Below are 26,158 nucleotides of genomic sequence, written 5' to 3'. Positions count from 1 at the left end.
GTGTGTCACCCCAGACCTTTCTTAAGCCAACAGAGAGGCTATCATCCCATCCTACTAAGAATACTATCCCTTACACTAATCAGGTTCTACTAAATACTCCGCATTTTGCTCACTTTGATTTTTATATTATTATATACTACCTCATTTAATTCTTACAGTGGTCTTACAATAATACCTTGAGTGAAGTCTCATTACTATTTTCATTTTGTAGATGAAGAAAACTGGGAGTTAGGTTCGGACTAAAGACTCCTCAGTGGTGAATGCTAAGACTGACATGAACCTGGTCCCAGAGCCCAAGCTTTATACTCAATGCCATGCCCTCCCCAGACTGCCTCTGCTGGTTGTCCGAGCCCCTACTGCTACAGTGATGATACCACATGCACCATGGACGTATCTCTTGGTTCTGTCACTGTGAAACCCCAAACACTGAGTTTATGACATGGGAGAAAGACTGATCATGAATTAAGTTAAATTCAATGTGATTTAAATTCAGGTGAGACCAGTGGACTTGGGAATCGCTCCACCCGAGCACTAAGTTTGGCTTTGGCGATAATAATTTTGTAAACTTAAATATACATTACTCAAGCTCTGTGCTTCACACGTTAAATGGGGATAACGAGTAATCAATCTCATAGATTTGTTGAGAATAATAACTGAATATTCATACAAAGTGTCTAGAGCTTTTTCTGGCACATAAGGACCATAGATATAAGCATTCGCTAGGCTGAGAAAAACCGAATTGATATATAGATTCATTCAAGATGATTCATCATAATCAAGAAATTACATTTTCTACACCACTGTTTACAAATCCACAGAATTGAAAAGTTGGAAAATAATTCATGGATATCTTTCAGTTTTAACAGTGTCAAACTCTACAGATAATTTGTGCCTTAACTTTTATTGTCTAGTCCATACTTTAAATCTGGAGAAACCTGTGAGTAAAAATTATTGCTATAATGAAATATTGTGTACATATGTGTGTGTATACACAAACAATATGGAATGAATTTCGCTTCAATCTCTCATTTGTTTATGACTTTGTTTCTTTATTTCTTATCACTACAGGGCATCTTGTGATTCCCAAAGAACACCATGAAGAACAACACAGAAGTGACTGAATTCATCTTGCTGGGACTAACCAGTGACCCAGAACTGCTGGCCCCCCTCTTTATCATGTTCACCCTCATCTACCTCATCAATGTGGTTGGAAACCTGGGGATGATGGCGCTGATTCTCTTGGACTCCCGTCTCCACACTCCCATGTACTTTTTCCTCAGTAACCTGTCTCTGGTGGACTTTGGTTACTCTACAGCTATCACTCCCAAGGTCCTGGCTGGATTACTTATAAGAGACAAGGTCATCTCCTACAATGCGTGTGCTGCTCAGATGTTCTTTTTTGCAGCCTTTGCCACGGTGGAGAGTTACCTCTTGGCCTCAATGGCCTATGACCGCTATGCAGCGGTGTGCAAACCCCTCCATTACACCACCACCATGACGACAGGTGTGTGTGCTCGTTTGGCTATAGGCTCCTATGTTTTTGGTTTTCTGAATGCTTCTGTGGATGTTGGAAACACATTCCACCTCTCCTTCTGTAAGTCCAATGTGATCCATCACTTTTTCTGTGATATTCCTGCAGTTGTCTCTCTCTCTTGTTCTGATAGACATGTCAGTGAGCTGGTTCTTGTTTTGGTAGCAAGCTTCCACATCTTTTTTGGTCTTTTGGTTATTTTGATCTCCTACCTGTTCATATTTATCACCATCTTGAAAATGCCGTCAATAGAGGGATACCTGAAAGCTATATCCACCTGTGCCTCTCACTTCACTGCAGTCTCCATCTTCTATGGGACAGTCATGTTTATGTACTCCCAGCCAACCTCCAGCCATTCCATGGACACGGACAAAATTGTATCTGTGTTCTATACTATGGTCATTCCCATGCTAAATCCTGCGGTGTATAGCCTGAGGAACAAAGAGGTCAAGAATGCTTTCAAGAAGGTTGTTGAGAAGGCAAACCTGTCTCTAAGCTTCACCTCCTAGGGTTGTAGAATCCACAGTGACCTACCTTCACTCCTGTCTGATCTTCTCCCTGCATTAACTCGCAGTTTACAGCCCACATTGCACTTAAATTACTGCTGTGATACTTTCCTCTTCAAAAGTCTCTCACTAAAAAAGAAGATAAAAAAGAAGATAATCCAGTCGTGTAATATCTGGATGAGAATAGCCATGAAGACCTTAAAGTGTTTAGAGCACTCTTGTCATGAACCGTAATTATATGTGATTTATTCACCTGTTCACATTTTTTCCACCACACGCCAATGCAAGTGTGTGTGTAAAACGCAGCTCAAACCCATGAAGGGAAGTCCTCTATGTGCATGCAAGGGTCCTCTATGTGCACATACACTCAAGAGGGGAAATTTGTTAAAAGAGGTAGCTGGAGTATGGCTAGTTTTTAATAAGAAAGTCAAAATAACTGTAGAGCAGAGTATAAATTAGTGTTCAGCATTTTTAATTTTTTTTTCTAGTTTAAAAAAACAATTCTAAGAGTCCAAAATGAAGAAAACCATGACATGGATTTTTTAATAAAAGTATGTGCTTTTTTGTTGGAACATTTTTTTTTCAGAGCTATATATCTGTAAAATCTTGAAGGAGTTCATCTTTATGTCTTCAGAAAGTCGTTTGGTAGAAGAAGTATGGTGACATGATAACTTTCAAATGCAAGAAGACCAGAGTATCAGAAAAGGGGATCGAATGATAATAGAGCAGTTTCTCAATTTTTCTGTAAGAACCCCAACTGTGTAAGATACATGCACTGAGTAGTGATAATGTTAGCTATTTTTCTCTCTGGAAATACTATGAAATGGCTCGTGTCTCTCACACAGGGATACTTTAGTTTCCTATGAGCTACGTCATGTCCTGCTGCTTTCCTACTTCCTCCATCCTCCTCCCTCACACTGAGCTCCCTACTGTCCCCGGACAATCCAAACTCATTCCTGCCTCAGGGCCTTTGTACATGCTGTCACCAATGCTCAGAAAGCTCCCTCACTTCCCTCAGGTCTTTCCTTAAATTTTACTGTACCGTAGTCACCCCACCCCTATGGACACTGTTCCCAACTTACTTAATCCATCATAGCTCTAATCAGCACTCAGCTATTTCTATTTATTTGTCCCTTTTTTATTCACTTACCTTTCTAGAATGTACACTGCCTAAGAAGGGTACCTTTGTCTTCACTACTAACAACTTCATCCTCAACATACAGCCTGTTTCACACTAATTTCTCAGTAAACATTTGTTAAATTACTCAATCAATTAAACTCTGAGCCCAACAGTTGATATATTTGATAATTTGGCTCATTACCTATTATATAATTCTTTAGAAAAGAATTTTAGAACATTTTATAAGACATAACTAGTTTTTCTTCTATTTTCTCACTCACTACTTATATTCCCCACTTTTGGAAAAAGTCATGTTTTCAAAACTATATTGCCAGATGGATAATATATAACATCTTTTAAATTAAAATTATCTCATGAAATGGCAAAGAATACATGAAATTAATTCTACCTACTAAATCACACAAAGTATATATACTTTCTCAATTAATAGAGCTTTAGAGTAAGTCATGAAATCAGGTAAGGAGTATATTTCAACTTTATTCTTTTTAAATACTACTTTAAGTATTCTAGTAGATTTACCTCTTTCTATAAATTTTTCAATCAGCTTACTAATATTTCCAAAATTCTTCCTCACATTTTGATTGAGATTAAGTTGAATCTGTAAATCAGCATGAGGAAATTGGCATATTAAAGTCTCCTAACCCATGAACATGATCTTCCTCTCCTCCCGTATAGCCTTTACTTGATTCTTTTCATTGGCATTTTTCATCTTCTACATTCTAGTATTGCACATATTAAGTTAGATTATACCTAATTGCAAATTAATGACCAAAAGGGCTCTGAACACAGTCCACTCCCTCTACAGTGATATCATGTGGGACCATGTTGGGATTTCAGAGGCTAATGACTGGGTAGAGACTTTTAGAGACCTGGAGTTCTCAGAGGAACAGGACCCCTTTGGGGACATCCAGAGGTCCTCATCCGATCTATCTACAGAAGAAACTTAACTGAGTCTAGGGACTTTGCTTGAGTTGTTAAATGAGCACACAGATACATTTGGCTTACATTGTCATAAGTTCTATAAAATAAAGTTCATACATTTCAGTATGCTCGTTCCTGAGAGTTTGGATAAATGTATACAGTACATCACCCAGATCAGTATACAAAACAGTCCCATTCATCCGAAATTGTCTCCTGCTTCCTTTATGGTTAACCCCTCTCATCCCCCAGCTTCTCATAACCTCTGATCGGCTGACCCCCCCATATAGTTTTGCTTTTCAAATACAACATGCAACCTCTTGAGTCTGGCCTCTTTCCCTTAGTGTAATGCAATTAAGATGCACGCATTTCCTTGCCTGTATCAGTAGTAGGTTCCTTGTCTTAAAGTTCTTTATTGAGATGTAACTTACATACCACAAAACGTACCAAAGTATGCAATGCGCTGGTGTTTAGTACTTTTACAAACTTGTCCAATCGTCACCCTGGTTAATTGTTGAAGACTTCTGTCACCTCACAAAGAAACTACATACCCAACCATCAGTCAAGGTCCATTGTCCTGCAACCTCCCACCGGCCCTAGGAAACCACCAATTTACTTTCTGTCTCTGTAGATTGGCCTAGTCTGTATATTCCCATCATCCGTTACATTGTAATGGGATTATTTTTGACCGACCTCTTCCACTTGTCATGATGGTTTTGAGGTTTATTCATATTGTAGCAAGTACTGGTACTTCATTCCTTTTTGTTGCTTAGAAACACTCCTTTGCAAGCATAAACCACACTTCGCTTATTCACTCATCACTTGATGGACCTCTGGGTACAAGTAGTGCTGGTGTTTTAGGTATGGGTGCTCATAGAACAGCCTTGCAGCTGGTGTGTGAGGAAGGCACGAACACAGATCTGGGGTCAGGTGTGTGGGCATTCCCGTGGCAAGGGAGGCTCCAGGATCTCAGCTGCAGGTGCTTGTGCACTGTCCATGCAGTTGAAGTAACTATCAAATAATGCAGAATGAAATTAAACAAGACCCAAATAAGTTGAAAGATATCCCACGTTCACGAGAAGGAAACTTCAGTTTCAGTTTACGACATCACTGCGACCCAAAGTGATCCAGAAATTACACAGAATTCCTTTCAAAATTCCAGTAGCCTTTTTTGGCCAACACTAAACTGCCAATCTTAAAATTCATGTGGAATTGGAAGGGGCTCAAAACTGCCAAAGCAATCTTGGAAAACGAAGTCAGAGAAATCACACTTCTTGATTTTAAAACTTACTACAAATTTATAGTAATAAAAACAGCGTGGTACTGATGTAAGTGATGGGTCACTGGGTTCCACTCCTGAAACCAATATTGCACTGTATGTTCACTAACTTGAATTTAAAAAAATAAGTTAAAAAAAGATAGACTAACCAATCAATGGAGTAGAACTGAGAGTTCAGAAATATACCCATATATATGCAGCCAATTGATTTTTGCCGGGATGACAAGCCCATTGAAGGTGGAAAGAACAGCCTTTCAGCAACCGATATGAGACAACTTGATTTTCATACATAAAAAATAAAAGTTGTATCCTTACTTCACATTATATACAAAAAGGGAACTCAAAACGGATCAATGACCTAATATAAAAGCTAACCCATACATTTTTAAAGGAAAACATAGGGTTAAATTTTCACGACTTTAGATTTAGCTACAGGTTTTTAAATACGCCATCAAAAGCTTAAGCAATAAGAACAAATAAAGTAATAAAACTTCATCAAAATAAAAAAAACGTTGAATATCAAAAACACCAAGAAAGTGAGAAAACAATCCACAGGATGGGAAATATATTTGCAAATCACACGTCAGATAAAGATTTGATATTTAGAATGTATAAAGAGCTCATACGACTCAAAAATGAAAAAACAAAGAACACAATTTAAAAATAGATAAAAGACTTTAATATACATTTCTCCAAAAAAGATACACAAATAATCAATAAGCACATCAAGAGATGTTCAAAATCATTAAGATTGACATTTAAATACATTAATTTAAGAAATGTAAATTTTTAAAAAAGAAATGTAAATCAAAATCACAGTGAGATACTACTTTACACACGCTAGAAAGGCTATGTTTTTTAAGACCATATATATATTTTTAATTTTTTAATGTTTATTTTTGAGAGAGACCGAGTGTGAGTGGGGGAGGGGCAGAGAGCGAGGGAGACACAGAACCCGAAGCAGGCTCCAGGCCCGAGCTGTCAGCGCAAAGCCCGATGCAGGGCTTGAACCGGCGAACAGCAAGATCGTGATCTGAGTTGAAGTCAGACGTTTCACCGACTGAGCCACCCAAGTGCCCCAAGACTATATATTTTTTATAGAAAACAATAAGTGTTGAGGATGTGGAGAAGTTGGAACAGTCACTGTGGAAAACCATTTGATATGTCCTCAAAATATAAAACATACAAATGCCATATGACTTAGAAATTCTATTCATAGGCATATATTCCCCCAAATTAAAAACAGATACTCAGATACTTGTATTCCAATGTTCACTGCAACATTAATCACAACAGTCAAAAAATGGAAACAATGCAACTGTCCATCAGGAGATGAATGCATAAATAAAATATATCCTGGGTGGCTCAGTCAGTTAAGCGTCCAACTCGATTTCAGCTCAGGTCATGAGCTCACAGTTCATGGGTTCGAGCCCCATGTCAGGCTCTGTGCTAAGCATGAAGCTTACTTGAGATTCTCCTCTCTCTCTCTCTCTCTCTCTCTCTCTGCCCCACCCCAACTCACATGTTCATTATCTCTCTCAAAATAAATGACTAAACATTTAAAAAGGAGGTAATAAATGATAAGGGGACTAGTATTCAAGGATCTATTAAAAAGAAAGACACGGAGACAACCAAACACGAATAGTTTATTATATGTTGTGTTAGGCAGGATAGACCATGTGACATGCGGTAGAAAATCGGCCCCCAAGTCCAACGATTTAACACAGCAAAGATTTATTTCTTACTTCTGCTATTACGCGTGCGTCACAGGTTATCCAGAAAAGAAGTCTCTCTGCATGTGTTCATTCAAACACCCGGGCCAATGGAGGCTTTGCCATCTGTAGCTACCGTCTCTGGAACATGCTGCCTCCTCGGCCACCATGGTAGGTGGGAGGCATTACATACTTGTGCACTGGCTTGTCTATACTTCAACCCAGAAATGACACACATTATACTTCTCCAGCCCGATACGCAGAACTAGCTCGTGGCTCCACCTAGCTGCAGGGGGGGCAAGGAAGTGTGGGGAACAGATGTAATGTTTGTGTACTGCTAATTTCGTGCCACGGAATGTATCATTGCTTACTGATGATAAAATAGTAACACTTAAATTGATTGATCTCTTTTTTTTGATGTTTTTTAAGTTTGTTTACTTATTTTGAGAGGGAGAGAGAGAACAGGGGAGGGGCAGAGAGAGAAGGAGAGAGATAGAATCCCAAGCAGGTTTCCTCACTGTCAGCACAGAGCCCAAGGTGGGGCTCGAACTCACAAACCAGGAGATCATGACCTGAGCTGAAACCAAAAGTTGGACGCTTAACCGACTGAGCCACCCAGGAGCCCTAAATTGATCTCTTGATGTGTGCTAGACATCTCATTTAATCTTTAGGACTGTCCTATGAGGGATGTATAGTATTATCCTTGTGTTTATAAGTGATACTTTGAAGCTTTGAAAGACTGAATACCTGGGGCGCCTGGGTGGCGCAGTCGGTTAAGCGTCCGACTTCAGCCAGGTCACGATCTCGCGGTCCGTGGGTTCGAGCCCCGCGTCAGGCTCTGGGCTGATGGCTCGGAGCCTGGAGCCTGTTTCCGATTCTGTGTCTCCCTCTCTCTCTGACCCTCCCCCGTTCATGCTCTGTCTCTCTCTGTCCCAAAAATAAATAAAAAACGTTGAAAAAAAAAATTTAAAAAAAAAAAAAGAAAGACTGAATACCTTGGCCAAGGTTACCCTGCAACCAAACCAGAACTTGAAGACAAGCCCCATGACTGCTCAGCTCAAACTTGGCAGCAGCTAAACTGGACTGCATTGATAAAGGAGAGATAATTCCGCCTGGTGTTTGTGGTTACAGATGACTATGTGGGGTAAGAATGGATCCATATCCTTAGTTCTAAACATAGGGAGGGAACTCCCCCTAAATATCCCCAAAGCAGCTCTGCACTGGTAAGAAAAATGGGTATTTTGTTTAAAAAAAAAATTCCTAGGGACGATTGTAGGCCTTTCAGAAAAATGTAGCTATTGGTATGCCTGGGTGGCTCAGTTGGTTAAGTGTCTGACTTCAGATCAGGTTATGAGTTCACAGTCCGTGTGTTCGAGCCCCGAGTCAGGCTGTGCTCAGGCAGTGCAGAGGCTGCTTGGGATTCTCTCTCTCCCCTCTCTTTCTGCCCCTCCCCCACTCACACTTTCTCTCTCTCAAAAATAAATAAACTTAAAAACCAAAGATGTAGCTATGAGAAAGTTTGCGTGAGAGTCCTGACGTCACCTAAGCCAAGATTTTAGTGAGGTTTATATTTTTGTTGCCTGGCGTGGCTGTGGCACCGCTGATTTGCTGACTGGGGGCTCCTCTCCTTAAGCTTTCATTCCCCCGTGTCTTCAAAAGCACTCTCAGCTCAAATACACACAGACATTATCTAATGGCTCCTATTAGGTTCAGGTCAGAAGGACCAACCCTGGATCTGGAGCCTCCTGAGATATCCACTCTCATGACACTAAATGTCCCCCCTGTGATTTATGGGGTGAAAAGGTCATTGACTTGGCCCTGGTATTTGTAAGAGCACAAGCCCAAGTGATGTTCTAGAACACAGCGCTCCACAGGTGGGGAAGGAGCTTCTCCAGCATGATGCTTTCCTGGATGTGGACTTCGGGTCAAGAGTGTGGCCATGAAGGTTTTCCATACTCCCTGCCTTGCACCCTCCTTTGTCTGTTCCCAGAGCAAAAGTAAGTAACAAGAAAACACACAACCATAACCAATTAGAATGAAAAGGGGCTGTAGGAGATCCAATAGTGTTAATTTCACAAATGAGGAAAACAAAGCCCAAAGAGGTGAAATGGCTCGATCATAGACCCCTTGTTAGCTATAGCTCACCATTCTTTCCACTGATTGCAATCGGATATCTTGAATGAATGACTGAGGTCATAGAGTCATAGAGGGAGACCGTGCCTCCTGATCTCTTTTATTTAGAACATGCTAGAAGAGTAGCAGTGCAAATATCATAGCTCCCTTTCTGAATCTCAGGGGTTGTAGAATTTCAACATCTGTTTGGGCATCTCGAGTGAAGAGTCATTTCTTTTAGCGTCAAAGTTGGAACTTTCAATATTATTGGCTGAATTTCCCTCAGGAACTGAGAGATGAGATAGACAATGGAAAGTAATGACTCAGATGGCTTGACTGAAATGTTAGCATCTTTTATGCTTTTCAAAAAACTTCCGTGTTTCCTGTCACATCAGAGCAGGAGAGTAGCCTGCAAGGGAGAGGCACAGCGTTTTGCATCTTGTGAATTAAGAAGATACAGCCAGCAGCAGATCTATACCCAACTGATTTTCAACAGAAGTAGAATCAGAATTGGGCTTGTATTTGTGGTACAATCATACCCACACCCCTACACCTCAAACTCCCGGATCAAAAAGAGCTGTTTTGTGTTCTATTTGTACCTACAGACAGTATAGATATGGAATTTGCTCAAGATGTTGGCCATTCTTGGTACATCAATGGGATACAGAAATTAACTTTTTTCAAGATAAATGTAATTGGATTCCCATGTTTGTTCATTTGGGCCAAATCTGGCAACTCTAACAAGCACAGACATTGAGAAATTGAGGAACCATTCTTGGGAGCAAGTAACTTCATCGTCAGTAGGGTGTTCTGGCATATTCTGGGCACTTCCATGATCATTCTGTAATACTTTATACACACTTTTATAAAAGCACTTGTCACTTTTGGGGGATAATTTCCAGAGCCGGCTGACTCTATGCCTTTAAAAAGTCAGGAATCGAGTCATTCATTTTGTAATACCAGCTGCTGGTACAGAGGTGGCTTATGTGCAAAGCCAGCTATTGGCGGGGGGGGGGGGGGGGGGGGGAGAACAAAAGGGAATTAACACTGTATACTTGGCATGAGCCAGGCATCATGTTAGTAGGGCTCCCTAAATCACTTAATTTCATCTTTTCAGCTGTATAAAATAGATACATTGGGAACTACATGAACTGGGTGTTTCACAGAAAATGAACTGAGGTTTGCAGAGTATAAGTAATGTTCCCAAGGTCACATCCCATCCAGGGTGCTAATCACTGAGTAACATTTTATCTATTATACTTGGTGTAAATAGTCACCTTAGGCTCTTCTTCTTAAGGGTTGTAATATGTCTATAACCTAACACATTTTTCCCTCTCTTTCCTTTAGAGTTCTACCAATTACTTTTTTTTTTTAAATATGAAATTTATTGTCAAATTGGTTTCCATACAACAACCAGTGCTCATCCCAAAAGGTGCCCTCCTCAATGCCCATCACCCACCCCCCCTCCCTCCCACCCCCCATCAACCCTCAGTTTGTTCTCAGTTTTTAAGAGTCTCTTATGCTTTGGCTCCCTCCCTCCCTCTCTAACCTCTTTTTCTTTCTACCAATTACTTTTGCACATCAATCGCTAACTAAGATTTTGATTGTGCCATGGATTTTGCTAATTACTAAGACCTATCTGCCTATGATTATCTATTTATACTATTGAGCTTACCAATTCATACTTTTGTCCATGATGTTTCTTCTGCCTGGTATACTAATAGTGGAGGAGACAGCTTGAATTACTTGAGTTCTTGCTGTGTAACTGACGTTATTTTAAGTGTTTTTGCATGATCTAAGTAATTCTATTCATCTACCTCAAAGGATGAAAATTGTTATCATTCCCACCTGAAAGATCAGGAACCTGAAATACAGGAAGTTTGATTAACTCGACCCACTATTTTGAAAAAGTTGCTTAATGTTATGGATTTTAGACAATATTGCCTGAGTTCAAATCCCCAAGTATACTACCAGATTTGCTACTTAGGCAAGTAACTTACTTCTTTAAGCCTCAGTTCCTTTCGAAGTACAAAGCGAGTAATAATAGAGCTTGCCTCCCAGAGTTGCTAAATGTACTCAATGCGTTAATATGTGTGAACGGCTTAGAACGGTTTCCTGACACAAAGTAAGTACTACAGAAGTATTGCTATTATACGAACTAATAATTCTCATATGTCTGGAATCTCCAAAACCACAACTCAGGTGTAATCATTTCCAGAGAGGTTTCCTGAGAGTCTGTGTTGGGCTTACCATATATCTTGGAAGTATATCTACTTCCAAAGTGCCCTGGGCATACATAACCTCTACTTTAGAAACACGTTCTGATGAACATATCTTTGGGATAATAGGTCTCTCCCACTAGACTATTCTTAAAGACGGGGCTGTATCATGCCCTTCCTTCAATATGAAGGATTTTTAATCTAGGAGAAATGTATGTGATGGATTCCAGAGTCAGAAGGGTCTCTGGGGTTGAGAGGGCTTCTCATACTGTAACCATGGCAGCCACAGTAAGCTGTTAGCTAAACTGCCACTGGAGGTGAGGACAACCAGACACACACATAACATGGATGGACATCCACAGCTTGGTCAACGGTACAAAGTCCCTAGGTGAAAATGAAAGTAACACTTTCACCTCCCCCACACTCTCCCTTCCACGAATAAAGCAAAGACATCAATGGTGGTCAGAGATGGAAAACATCAACCTAGGAGAGAAATAAGGACCGTGACATAGAGAGAAAACAACGAAAGTTTTGCTTCAACCTTTTGAAAAGCTGTTACTTCTTTTTTAGAGTTACTGAAAGACACCAATATCACTAAGCATGTGCCAGAAATCATGACGTTTCCTTCAGGGCCAACAGTTGAAGTGGAGCAGCCAAGTGAGGACCCTCATGAATTAGAAAGTGAAGAGTGGGTGTCCCTAAAGCAGGATCCCAAATCACTGTACATCTTCAGCTATTATGAACAAGTCAGTGAAGGATCCCGCAGAGAGAAGAAGTGTGTTTGATGAGGCTTGCCATTGCATGTACCAGTGACTGACAAAGTGTTTCTTTTCTCTTCCTTTTTGTTGATTAAGCTTTCACGAACTTGGAATAAGAGTGCTTGCAAGATACGGCAAGTAGTGAGAGTCCTGTTGGTTTAGTGTAATAGAGGATGCCGTACAACAGACAAGCTGAAATGTGCCTCCAGAGTCATAACACCGTCCCCTGTGGCGGCCATCAGCAAGGACATGTCAGTGTCCTTCCACATAACTTCTAGATGAACGGCTTCGCTCAACTCACCCCCACCCAGTGTGCAGTCCAGCTTGCTGCCTGTGGGTTCCTGCCTTTGACAGAGAGCTGACACACGTGGGCCAGAGACACCATTCACAGTCAGTGAATGACCGACAGCCATCAAATAGCATTATCTTGTGTTTGCTCATCTTGTCATAGACGCCTCTCATGATTCCCAAAGGACTTTGATGGAGAACATTTCAGAGGTCGTGGAATTCATTCTTGTGGGGCTCACAGATGCCCTGGAGATGCAGGTCCCTTTGTTTACCATATTCACTATCATTTACCTCATCATTCTGGTTGGGAACATTGGAATGATCATGTTGATTCTGTTGGACTCTCGTCTCCACACTCCCATGTACTTCTTCCTCAGCAACCTCTCCCTCGTGGACTGCGTTTATGCCTCGGCTGTCACTCCCAAGGTAATGGTGGGGTTTCTCACAGGAGATAAGATCATATCCTACAATGCATGTGCTGCACAGATGTTCTTCTTCTCAGCCTTTGCCACTATTGAAAGTTTCCTTCTGGGGGGGTGGGAGGGAGGGCAGGGTGGGTGATGGGTATTGAGGAGGGCACCTTTTGGGATGAGCACTGGGTGTTGTATGGAAACCAATTTGACAGTAAATTTCATATATTAAAAAAAATAAAATAAATAAAAAATAAACATAAAAAAAAAAAAAAAAAAAAAAAAAAAAAAAAAAAAAAGAAAGTTTCCTTCTGGCCTCAATGGCCTTTGACCGCCATGCAGCCGTGTGCAAACCCTTGCGTTACACCACCACCATGACAAGTGCTATGTGTACCTTACTGGCCACTGGATCCTACATCTGTGGACTCTTGCAGTCTTCCATCCATGTTGCCTTCACTTTCCACCTCTCTTTCTGTCATTCCAATGTAATTAATCACTTTTTCTGTGACATTCCCCCAATGCTGTCTCTCTCTTGCTCTGATATCTACATGAATGAGATTGTGCTCTTCACATTGGCAGCAGCCAATGTCTTTTTCACCCTCTTGGTTATCTTGAACTCTTATCTGTTCATTTTTATTGCTATCCTGAAGATGCGCTCAGCTCAGGTACAGAAGAAGGCTTTCTCCACCTGTGCATCCCACCTTACCACTGTTTCCATCTTCTATGGGACAATCATCTTCACGTACTTACAGCCAAGTTCTAGTCATTCCATGGACACAGACAAAATGGCGTCCGTGTTCTACACCATGGTCATCCCCATGCTGAACCCTTTGGTCTACAGCCTAAGGAACAAAGAGGTCAAGGGTGCATTTCAGAAGGTGGTTGGAAAAGCAAAGTCTTCATTGGGTTTAGCCTACTAATTAGAAATAGCATGCAAACCATATGACAACACTTCTCTTGGACTTCTAGTAACTAAGAATATATTTTTTAATTCTTTCTTGTCTTTCATTTCTCTGAGTAGTTCCCTCCCAAACGAGACTGGTTTTGTTCATACTTTGGGATTGTGATTGCATAGGACAAAAATTGGATATCTTTTACCAGAAAGAAGATGGTGCTTCTATCTTAAAATGAAGATTACAAGCCTAGATACTTTGAGATCCCACACTACATTGGTCTAAAGTGATTTGCAGGTGAATCTCATTAAGTGTGTGATACCAGAATTACATTTGTAATTACTAAAACTCAAAATAACTCTATGATTTTTGTACATAGTATAGAGATATGGTTCTCGGACATTCATTCTCTTAAGAATTACCTTGAGGGTTGCCTGGGTGGCTCAGTCACTTAAGCGTATGACTTCAGCTTAGGTCATGGTCTCACAGTCCGTGAGATCCATGAGGTCTGTGAGTTCAAACCCCACATCAGGCTCTGTGCTGACAGCTCAGAGCCTGGAGCCTGCTTCTGATTCTGTGTCTCCCTCTCTCTCTGCCACTCCCTCACTCACCTTCTGTCTCTGTCTCTCTCAAAAATAAATAAACATTAAAAAAAAAAAGAATTATCTTGAGAGGGGCTCCTGGGTGGCTCAGTTGGTTGAGCATCCCAGCTCAGGTCACAATCTCATGGTTTGTGGGTTCAAGCCCCACATCAGGCTCTGTGCTGACAGCTAAGAGCCTGTAACCTGTTTTGGATTCTGTCTCTCTCTCTCCCTCTCTCTCTCTCTCTCTGCCCCTCACCTGCTTGTGAGTTCTCCCTCCCTCTCACTCGCACACACTCTTTCTCTCTCAAAAATAAATAAATAAAACATTAAAAAAAAAGAGTTACCTTGAGAGATGTTGAAATGCAGAACTCCAGGAGTTAATTCCAGATATTCTAATTTAGTATATTTCTGGGAGAGCCCAGAAATCTGTATAATTATCCACCATTATCCACATATACCTGGATCCTGAACTTAGCACAAATGTCAGTGGTGAGTATAGATAATGAGGGATACTATGTAAGTTTAATCTATTTAGTTCCTGAATTTCAGAGAGAAAAACAGAGTTCAGAGGGTGAAAATATACCCATCCCTATTCCTTACCTGTGTTCTAATAAAGCTCATATAAGAGAGTCTGGATAGGAAAGTCTGCCTACATTCTTAACAAGCTTCCCCTTTATTTCAGAAGAGGTTGGTGTGCAGGTTGCACTTTGAGAACTGTTTCCTGAGACCAGTGGTTCAAAAGCATCATTACAAGGCGAGCAGCATCAGCTTCACCTAGCACTTTTTAGAAGGTGCCAATTATAGAAACCCCCACCCAGACTGACAGAACCAGAAACTCTAGGACTATAAGCCAGCTATTTGCATCTTAGCCAATCCTTCTGGTGATTCCAAAGCATACTTAGGTTTGAAAACCATTGGATGCAACCCAGAAACACTAACCTAGAACAATAGTTCTCAACCTTGACTGCACATAACACTAATCTAGAGGAGATTTTTTTAAATACTGCTGTCTGGATCCCAGCTCCAGAGTGTAGGATTTAATGCATCTAGGGATAAGACCTGAGCACCAGGAGATTGTCAAATGCAACCACTTCCCCAGAGCCTGATACAAAGAGGGGATTGAGACTCCCCCCGCCAAAAAAGATGATATTTATTTATCATCTAGTGTCTACGCATTATTTGCATATGTGAGCTCATTCAGATCCCACACTACCTCTGAGGTGATCAGCCAGGTAGAGAGGAGGAAATGGAGGCTAAAGCACAGGCAGATGGTGGCAAAGTGAGAACTTTGAACCCAAGCCTGTGGGACTCCAAAGCACACCCTCTCCAGTTTAGTTCCGCTAACAATTGTTTAACACCATAACACCATGTAGAGGGCATAAGGAATACTAAGATGAAGAATCATTCTCTTTTATCAAGGACCACGAGTCTTCTCAGTATAATACAATTATCTTTGTAATAAATCACTAGGACTCAAAGGGACACGAAGAGTCACAATAACATTGAGCTAGCATCTCCTTGAAACTGTTTAAATATCCTTTAATGTGGACATTCTGAAGACCCCAAATCCCCACTGCTCATCCAAGCTCTAAGTAGGAGGGTATTAAGCAACATAGGTTTTTGAGGTCATCAGGCATACGTAAAGAGGACAAGAGCCCATGAGCTCCGTCCATGCGTTGCTGCTACTTACAGTAAAACCCTTGCTATCTGGGAAGCCCTGTTATCCCTGTTTTCCAGAAGCTTCGTACTACACATTCAGTTGGATAAAGACATGCCGATGGGAATCCTGCGTGCTCCAGTGAACATCTTCGTTTAAGAAGGTGGAAGACCATGAACCTTAACATCCCATGTGCTCACCTTCATCAAATCCCAAGTGTCTCATTGCCTTACTGGGAAGAAATAGGAAAAAGGCAGTAAAGGGCGAATGTGTGCACAGAAAGCCTTCATGCCCTGACCTTTGAAGTCCTGGAGGGCTGGTGTGGGGGATTAGTCACAAGAGCTGTGCAGCACATTCAGCAGGCAGGTTTAGATGGTGATTTAACCACATCTAACACCCCGTGGTGGACAGCAATGGGATAATGTAGCAACTCATCTCCCAAATATGCTTCCGTAACCTTTTAATAGAAACATGTAATAAATTTATACAATCAAAAGTTTCTGTCAGATTATTTCTGGGGATGGCAGCTGCTATAGACTGAATGTGTGCTCCCAAATCTCATATATTAAATGCTAGCACCCCATGTGATAGTAGTAAGAGATGGGTCTTTCAAAGGGGGCAGATTAGTCATCTAATGCATGTGATTAATGCTGTTAAAAAAGAAATCCCAGAGAGGTCTCTTGCCCCTTCAACCATGTGATGAAATAGCAAGACAGCTATCTGTGACCCAGGAAGCAGGCTCTCATCAGACACGGAATCTGCCAGCGCACTGACCTGAAACTTCCAGCCTCCAGAACTGTGAAAAATAAATTTGTTCTGCATAAGCCACCCAGTCTATGATATTTTGTTACAGCAGCCTGAGCAAGCTAAGACATAAGCATGAGGAACAGATGAGTGAACTCAAGCCCTTCCCCAAACTATTAACCGTGACTTTGACTTTAACAAGACACTAAACTTCAAGATCAACAGTGAGGGGAAATTTTTTTAGGTGAGCCACAGAAGAATGAAATAATATCCTCAGCCACTCCGGTTCAATGAAGCCAAAATGTAGTTTCCTACAAGTTAAAAGATATCCCTGGACCTGGCATCTAATGGGAACTATATTCTCCTGATGACTGCTCTTAACTCATACATCAGCCCTCTCTCCTCTACCAGGCTTGGTTTTTACTAGGAATCATTAGATGCTTATTTAATGAGAAATTAAATTAATGACTGAAGAAATATGTGAATGGATGGCTACATGAGTGAATAAATACATGAGTGAATGAACTGAGATTGAGTAAATGAGTCAGTACCAAGCTGGGTCCCTAATGGATTCAAGATTTGCTCATTTTATGAGCCCAAATAGAGGACATATCTCAGGTCACCCCACAGTGACATATCTCAGGTCATCCCTCATTCCATGGAAGTACAAACCATTTTCACTAACTAAACTCAGTGCTTATATCTGAGGGTCCACGGGTCACCCTTTGAGCTTTTGAGGCATTCCAGATGATCATGAAATTCAAGATTTTAAAAATGATTAATTTGAGCCTAACATAAGGAAATAATAAATAACAGGGTTCCAACCCTTGTAAGAAAATTTCTACTGGCAAATATGGAAAAGCAAAAAACAATGGCCCAATTTTTTCTACCCCCTGGATCGATAGACAGAAAGAAAAGCAGAGGGGATAAGAATTGGCACCCACTGAAGGCTCTCACTGTGATAGTGTTAGATTTGTTCTCTCTCTAGATGACAGTGAAAGCTTATATTCCTCATGGGGGCCTCATAGCTTGAGTTGTCACTCCTCGCAAAGCCAGACTGCAAGAACAAGACTGCTATTTTTTTCTCTCTAAAGAATTCTGATTCGAAAGACAAGCATCCAGAAAAGAAGTCACTAATGGCCTTACAACCATAAGAAAATTGTTTCACAAGCTCTCCATTCTGAAGGAGTGTTTTTCAATTGTACTAGTAGTTGGAAAGGAAGAAAGAAAGAAAGAAAGAAAGAAAGAAAGAAAGAAGAAAGGGAGGGAGGGAGGGAGGAGTTAAGGAAGAGAGAGAAAGAAAGAAGAAATGAAGGAAGGAAAGAAGGAAGGGAGAAAGAGAGAAAGAAAGGAAGGAAGGAAGGAAGGAAGGAAGAGGGAGGGAAGGAAGGAAGAAAGGAGGGAGGGAGGGAGGAAGGAAGGCAGAGAAAGAAAGAAGAAAGGAAGGAAGGAAAGAAGGAAGGGAGAAAGAAAGAAAGAAAAAGAAAGCAAGCAAGAAAGAAAGAGTACTAATGCAATGGTTAAATCAAAAGTCTTTGATGGGAGACAATCTGGACTCAAACTATGTTAATAGTGCCTGGTGCATAACAATAGTAACTACTTCAGAGAGTTGGGGTAAGATTTAATGAGATAATACATTTTATGTACTCAGTATGGTGTTTGGCATACTGTAAAGAAACAAATTTTAAAATTATTTTTATTACACCTTTAGCAAAAGTATAGAGAATATCACATCTCTCTGCCCCCCCCCCCCACTTCATAACCATCTGACCTTATTTCTCCACTCCTGAAGGTTTTTAAATTTTCTGACTGAGACCTGTGTTTATATCCTATATCCACCTGAGGACATCTCCCTGGGGCCAAGGACCATACTGGGAAACCATAACAAAGACCAATTTCTCTGTCTAACCCAACCGGTCAAGATAGGTTTAATATTGTGACCCCAGCTGCAGAATGGTCTGGTTCTTCTCTCTTTGGAGCGTCCAGGAGATGTTGAAAATGCAGGACTTTAATGTCCTTCTCATCATCAGTACTAACATATAATTTTAAAATGTCAAAGAATATGGAGATTGGTGCTATTCTTGCAACACGTGTACCCAAAACACATGTACACACTGCAAATCTTTTTAGTTCTCAAAGTTTTCCGTGAGTACTTCATAAAACTAGCATTTCTAATGTTCTAGTGAGAGAGAGGCAGATGTGCTTTGTGATAGCATGTGTGTATTTTCTTGACAGCTTCCCCGAGAGAGTGCTATTTGCTGAGAATGGGGCTAGAGGGTGAAAAGAAGAGGGAGGGTGAGACAGAGAAGATACTGAGCATGTGTGGATGTGAGGGAGTAATTGAGTCACATCCTGGTGGGAAAGGAGTTGCTCCTTGGCATTGTGTGAAAACCCTTCCATACAAGGGTTGATGAATCCATCAAGAATAATTTATTCCAACTCCAAATTCTACCATGCGTGTGAATGTCAGCACCGTTATGCAGGCAAACACTTCTAACTTGTTGATTGGGATAAACCTTACCCATCTGAGGTTAGGACATTTGGAACCCACTGAAGGTTATTTGCTACATGATAGTCAATGTTCCTCCTTACGGGCCGAGTGAAATTTCATCAGTAATCATTCATTTAACATCTGAGGAGAAAGTAATGAGAAAAATCTCCTTCCACAACTGTAACTACATAGAAATTCTACACCATGTATTTTAAAATACATACTTTTGGGGTGCCTGGGTGGCTCAGTAAGTTAAGCATCAGTGATTTCGACTCAGGTCAGGATCTCACTGTTCATGAGATCGAGCCCCACATCAGGCTTGCACTGACAATGTGGATCCTGCTTGGGATTCTCGCTCGCTCGCTCGCTCTTGCTCTCTCTCTGTATCTCCCCTGCTAGCACTCTCTCTGTCTCTCAAAATAAATGAATAGACCTTAAAAAAAATAATAAAGTACATGCTTTTGCTCAAAGATATGACTGGACTTATAACCTGACCATGGTAGGCTGAAAGTAGTCTGGCAACTTAGTTGGGTGAAGGCCAGAATAAAGCGCCTGCTCGTGGCAAAGGCATTCACATACACAATAGCTAAGTCAAGCCACCCATTTGCTTCGGGCATGAAATTATAAACATAAGACCAAACATGATATCTCATTATAAATATAATGACCAAATAAGTTATTATCATGGAAATGTGTGGGAATGGGGCAGAGCTCAGCAGAGAGAAATATGCTATGATTGACAGGGGAAATGAGGAAGCTACGAGCGATAGCGGGCTGCTGTTCTCCCATATGTTCTCTGTTCCTTGAGAGAGAAGTAGAAATTGTAGACTTTTGAGGTGAGAGGGGACCATAGACATCACCTAGTTCAACCATGCATAATATAGATGAGGAAATTCAAATATAAAAATCTTCAAAATTTGCCTGAGTTGACTTAGCATTTAAGTGGCAAAGCTCAGCCTAAAATTCACATTCCCAGTTGCCCGGGTGAGGATAATTTTAATGTAGTCTACTGCTTTGGGGAACCCTGAGCTGGCACGAATGTTTCCCATAGATTGAATTTGCCAGAATACGCATCCTTATGTTCCTATGGGTTGGGTTTAGGTTCGAATGAGGACACCACCCTGTGGTCCCCAGACAACAGTTGTCTGTGACTACCAAGGTGCCCGTTAACTTTGTCACAGTTGATCAATGCAGGAAATTTCCTCCCAATATTTTTTAGTTTAATTTGGTTTAAGTAAGGCCACTGGGGAAATTCCTCCTCTTTGGGACCCATTATTCTAAGACATCCTATAGAGCACTAAATTATGTGGCTAAATCAGGCAAAATGGACTCTGAGTAAAGAGGAGAATGAAGAAAAGGAGTCTGGTCCTTCCATGAACTCTGGCTTAGAATAATTCCAAAGTATATCCACTTTCCTTATGTTCCTCTTTATCTTTCCCTATTCCAAGAATGGCTTTCTAAAACCTGACTCTCTTCCTGAACACCAGCACACTCTTTGCCATGCACATCTAGATATTACAAAGACATCACCTACTGGTTACTTTTCATTTCCAGGGGATTATACACATCTGGATCCCATGTATTCATATTTCATTTCATTCTCAAAGAACAGATTACATAGGGTCAGGAAGCATTCTGAAAGAAGTGCCTTAATCATCTATAGGCAGAAACAAAAAAATTGTTGCCTTTATGAATGTTCTTTGATGGCTGATGGAATGAAGTGAATTGCAAGGAGGTAAGGAAACATCTTAAGAGACTTTACTTTTTAAAAACTAATGGTTATTTTTTTTCCTAATTGATCTTAACCTGCTGCATATAATACTTCAGGGCAAGGATAGGCAAACTAGGCTATAAACCAAATTCAGCCTCTTTTTGTGCAGCCCTTGAGCTAGGAGTATGTTTTGTACTTTAAGAGAAAAGAATAAAAAAGAGAGAGAGAGGAGATTGGGAAGGAGGGAGGCAGAAAGAGAGAGAGAAGAAGAGAAGGACAGGAAGGAGGGAAGGAAGGAATGAAGGAGGAAGGGAAGGAAGGAAGGAAGGAAGGAAGGAAGGAAGGAAGGAAGGAGGGAAGGGGCAAGGAGGGAGGGAGATACATAATACACAAGGACCCCATGTAGCCTACAATGCCTAAAATATTTTCTATCTTGTCCTTTATAGAAAAAGTTTGCTAATCCCTACTTTAGAGTACAGGGAGAAATTTCAAAGTACATGTAAGAAGGGTTAAATAAATCAAATAGCTTAGTGGTTTGGACATAATTCTCCACACTCCCCAGATGAGGACAATGAGGCTTACTTAGATTATGGTTTGTCCAAAATCACGTAACTCAGAAGTGGTGAACCCAGGGCCCAAACTTAGGTCTTTCTTTTCCAGATCCAAAATGCTTGGGCTTAAATCACAACTCCACCACAGACCAGCTGTTGAATCTCAGACTATTTAATCTTTCTCAGTTCTTGATCTGTAAAATATGCATAAAATATGACCCAGCTCATGGTGTAGTTGCGAGGTGCATCTGAATTAATACATGTGGAGAGTTTACCAGAGTGCCTTCACATTGTGACACGAGCCATTATTATTATGTTTGAATATGCTGCCAAGGCACCTAAAGGAGCTTTTGTGAAACGCCAGAGAAATAAATGTTGAAAAGTTAAATTTATAGTTACTTCTGCACATCAGGATTCTAAAAGCCTTTCAATGCTTATCTCCTCTGCAGGTCACAAAGAGACTATTTAGTTTTTCCCAAATGTGCTTGACTATGTATATATGTATCCATGTACCTATTTATCTATTCGTTTATAAACGTATGTGTGTATGTATCTATCTATCCATCCATCCATCCATTCATCATCTTTCTATGTAGGAGGAGAGGTCTTTTATAGCTTTGATATTCTAGAAAGGTTACATAGGAAACTCTCACTTAGAAGAGTTTTTCCCAAATTCTGTTAAACATCGGGTCTCCCTTACATGATTAAAGACACACATCATTTTTCCTATTTTTTAAAATGGTTTCCCCAGAGCTGAGACTAAGATTTCAGTAGGCGTCAGGTGCTCAATAAATGCTAGCTAGCTTTCTTGCTTGCTTGACGGTGCTTAGTCTGATGCAGGCACAGCAGTCTTGGAACTGAGACAGTTTTGCAGCAGTTCATACGAACAGCACCTTACCCAGAGGTGCAGAGAGAAGGAGAATCAGGAATTCTTCCTGGATAATTGCTTCCTGAGCAGAAACCTGTAGAAATTAGCTAGGAAGAAAGGAAGGAAAAGTCACCCAGGCTGACGGACTTCCAGCCATTTCAGGAGAGAAACAAGATAGTAGTCAAGGGATTGGAGAGGGTGAGCACTGGGAAGAGACAGGCCCCTCTTAAAAGCTAGACACACGAAGTGAAATAAGCCGGTCACAAAGAGACATACTGCAGGGTCCCACTTATATGAGGAAACCAGAGTAGTCAAAGTCACAGACACAGAGTGGGTGGTTCAGTAGTTAAGGGTCCGATTTGGCTCAGGTCCTGATCTCATGGTTCCTGAGTTTGAGCCCTGCATCAGGCTCTCTGCTGTCAGTACAGAGCCTGCTTAGGATTCTCCGTCCCCCACTCTCTCTGCCCCACCCCCTGCTCGTGAGCTTTCTCTCTCTCTCTCAAAAATAAATAAACATTAAGAAAAAATCATAGTCACAGAGAGTAGAATTGCAGTTGCCAGGGGCTCGGAAGTAAGAGAGATGGGGAGTTATTTAATGGTATAGAGTTTCACTCTTGCAAGATGAAAAGATTTCTGTCGATAATGGCGTTGATAGTAGCACAAAAATCTGAATATACTTAACACCATTGAACTATACGCTTAAAAGCGATTAAAATGGTAAATATTGTATTATATAGATCTTACAATAGGAAATGTTTGGGAGGGGGAAGAGCTGGGCAACGCACAACGCACTGTGTGTATATTTTTACTAACATGCACACGAACGCTGCAGATTGTCAGCTAAGGAAACTGAGCTTTGTAGGTTTACTTATTGAGTAAGTAAATTTTCAAGGCCAGAGAGCTGGTGTGTGGCAGAACCTGGATTCAAATGCAGGCGAAAGGATCTTAGAGCCTGTGTGTTTTCACACAGGAATAATTAACTCAAGAATTTCCTTCACAGTGGTCAGGGGACAATATGGTGGGGACAGTATGGAGTAGCAGGGCTTTTTCTCAGGCTTCTCTAATCATACTTTGTAGGAGACTGCCTCCCTCTCTACATGTATGGATTCAGAGATTGAATATTTGTATTAGACTTTCCAATGGAATTGTTCCAACAAATCTGTCTTTTCTGTGTGGGTCTTTGGGACGTCTTGTCAAAGTTACCAAGTAATTGATAACAGATTAAAAGAATGAAATCCAAGAACCAAAGAGTGTAAGGGAGACTCTACCTTCTCATAACTAGATCTTGCTGGCTCAGGATCTTAGTTTTGTCCTTACCTGTATGATTTCTTTATGATTTCCTTTTTGATTCTGCTTTTTAAGAATATGCTTTCTGGCCATCCAAAAATAAATGTCAGCATATGATAATTTTTAAAAATTCATATCAAAATGAATATTGGTCCATTATTCCATACTGTAGTTATTTGAAAAATAGTTTGAGTTAACATTTAGTGAATGTTTATAGGGACAGATGCCATATTAAGTGCTTTTAATTTATTTTCATTATATTGTCAAAGTGTCTTTATTGTCATTCCCATGTTATGGATTTAAAAAATTGAAGTATATGGATTTTATGTAAAGTGCCCATGATTCCTTTGAACCCAAGGAGTCTGATGGCAGAAAACATGCACTTAGCCAATCTGCTATGCTGCCATACCTTTATCATGAATTGGAGACTCACATATTTATGAGTATTTTCTGACTTACTGAACTCTCTATTCCTGCATGTATTTTTAATTGATTTAATTTTGATATACAACATGTTATTATTTAATGCTACAATTTCATAGTTAATGCAAGCCTCACCCTCACTCTTTTTTGAACATCCATTCTCACTTGGCTGTTCTTCCAAATAAACTTTAAAATCACATTATGAAATACATGCACACGCACACAAAAGTGTGCACATATACAAACTCAAATTATCTTGGGATCTGTATCAGACTCATACCAACTACATGCATTATTTTTAAGATACATAATATTGCTAAAATGTTGAGTTTTTCCATACAAAAAAGCTCTACTAGCTGCTTTAAATTTGTCTTATGATTACATTACAGTGTTTGACACTTTATATTTGTGAGGCTATTGGGATTAGAATGTTCTAAGTACTTATTGCTGGTACAAAGAAAAACTTTTGTGCTTTCTGTAAAGTAAAAGCCCTTTCATCCAATGCAATCAGAGCCAGAAATTGATCAGATCGTTGAAAAGGCAATTACGAAAAAAATTAAATTTATTATCATTTTTACATTATTTATTTATTTTTATTTTTGAGAGAGAGTACGAACAGGGGAGGGGCAGAGAGAGAAGGAGACACAGAATTCAAAGCAGGCTCTAGGCTCTGAGCTGTCAGCACAGAACCCGACTGGGAACTTGAACCCCCAGACCACGAGAACATGACCTGAGCCAAAGTTGGATGATCAAGTGACTGAGCCACCCACACACCTGCCCAAAAAATCAATTTTAAAATGTATGTATTCCTTAAAATCTTTAACATATAATTACATAAGCATATTTAAAACACGTAACTGCACGTTTTTACCCCCATTTCTGTATCCATTTTGTTCTTTTTTTCTTTTGAATAATAGCTTCCTTCTTTAATTTTTCTCTTTAACTTTGGAAAAAGACATATATGTTTATATTATGTATATTTGGAAAAATACATTCTCTTTGTGTTTAATATTAAAGTGATTAATATTAAATATTGAAGAATTGGGCACCTGGGTGGCTCAGTCAGTTAAGCACCCAACTCTTGATTTCCACTCAGGTCATGGTCTCAAGGTTCGTGAGATCGAGCCTTGCGTCAGGCTCTGTGCTGACAGCACAGAACCTGCTTGGGCTTCTCTCTCTCCCGTTCTCTCTGCCCCTCCCTCTCCCTCCCTCTCTCAAAATAAATAAAAAACATTTTATGAATAAATAAATAAATAAATAAATAAATAAATATTAAAGAATGTATAAAGAATAAACTTTTCTCTAACCACCCACATCTCAATAAAGTTTATACTTTAATCATATAAAGTCTATATATATAAGTCACTCTTTACACAGTGTGAGAAAATTAACAGTTTTCCCTCTCTCTCCTTTCTCCTATCCATTTTTCATATTTTTCATATCAGTTGAGAGGTTTTAGGTCTGGAGTACTCTTAAAAATTATTTTTCAAAAAAAAAAAGAGGTTAGAGTGGGAGAGAGCCAAAGCATAAGAGACTGTTAAAAACTGAGAACAAACTGAGGGTTGATGGGGGGTGGGAGGGAGGGCAGGGTGGGTGATGGGTATTGAGGAGGGCACCTTTTGGGATGAGCACTGGGTGTTGTATGGAAACCAATTTGACAGTAAATTTCATATATTAAAAAAAAAATTATTTTTCATAATAAACTTCTTAAGAATTATATTGGTCATTGAAGAGGGCATCTTTTGGGATGAGCACTGGGTGTTGTATGGAAACCAATCTGACAATAAATTTCATATATTAAAAAAAAATTATATTGGAAACTTCCGTTCTTTATAAAACAATACTTGAAATAATTATTTAGACACCGCAGGGTTTTACTGTTTTACTTCTCACGACGTTTATATCACACAACACACAACACTTCGCTTTCGTTTTGTTTTTTTTTTAACAAACTAGATGATTTGAGGAATTGAGTTATTTTTTTCTGCACGAAACGTGCCTTTGTTCTAACTCGGACAATAAAACAACTCAGTGAAGGAAGATCCGGCCCTTTCTGTCGCTCTCTTGCAGGGGAC

At 40.2% G+C, this 26,158-nt stretch overlaps 2 protein-coding genes across 2 annotated transcripts; both read left to right on the top strand.

Annotated features, from left to right (window-relative positions):
- The first annotated feature begins 1,095 nt into the window (after positions 1 to 1,095).
- Positions 1,096 to 2,040, top strand: LOC122199976 (olfactory receptor 5B3-like). Its single transcript, XM_042905374.1, has one exon. The coding sequence runs from the start codon at positions 1,096 to 1,098 to the stop codon at positions 2,038 to 2,040; it is 945 nt and encodes a 314-aa protein (XP_042761308.1).
- Positions 2,041 to 12,656: 10,616 nt separating this feature from the next.
- LOC122199959 (olfactory receptor 5B12-like) lies at positions 12,657 to 13,794 on the top strand. The gene is made up of 2 exons (XM_042905353.1): positions 12,657 to 12,984; positions 13,175 to 13,794. Exons 1-2 carry the CDS (start codon positions 12,657 to 12,659, stop codon positions 13,792 to 13,794), a joined length of 948 nt encoding a protein of 315 aa, XP_042761287.1.
- The last annotated feature ends 12,364 nt before the right edge of the window (positions 13,795 to 26,158 follow it).

The sequence above is a fragment of the Panthera leo genome, chromosome D1, assembly GCF_018350215.1.
Source record: "Panthera leo isolate Ple1 chromosome D1, P.leo_Ple1_pat1.1, whole genome shotgun sequence".
Lineage (NCBI taxonomy): Eukaryota > Metazoa > Chordata > Mammalia > Carnivora > Felidae > Panthera > Panthera leo.
This window is presented reverse-complemented; position numbering and strand designations above follow the sequence as displayed.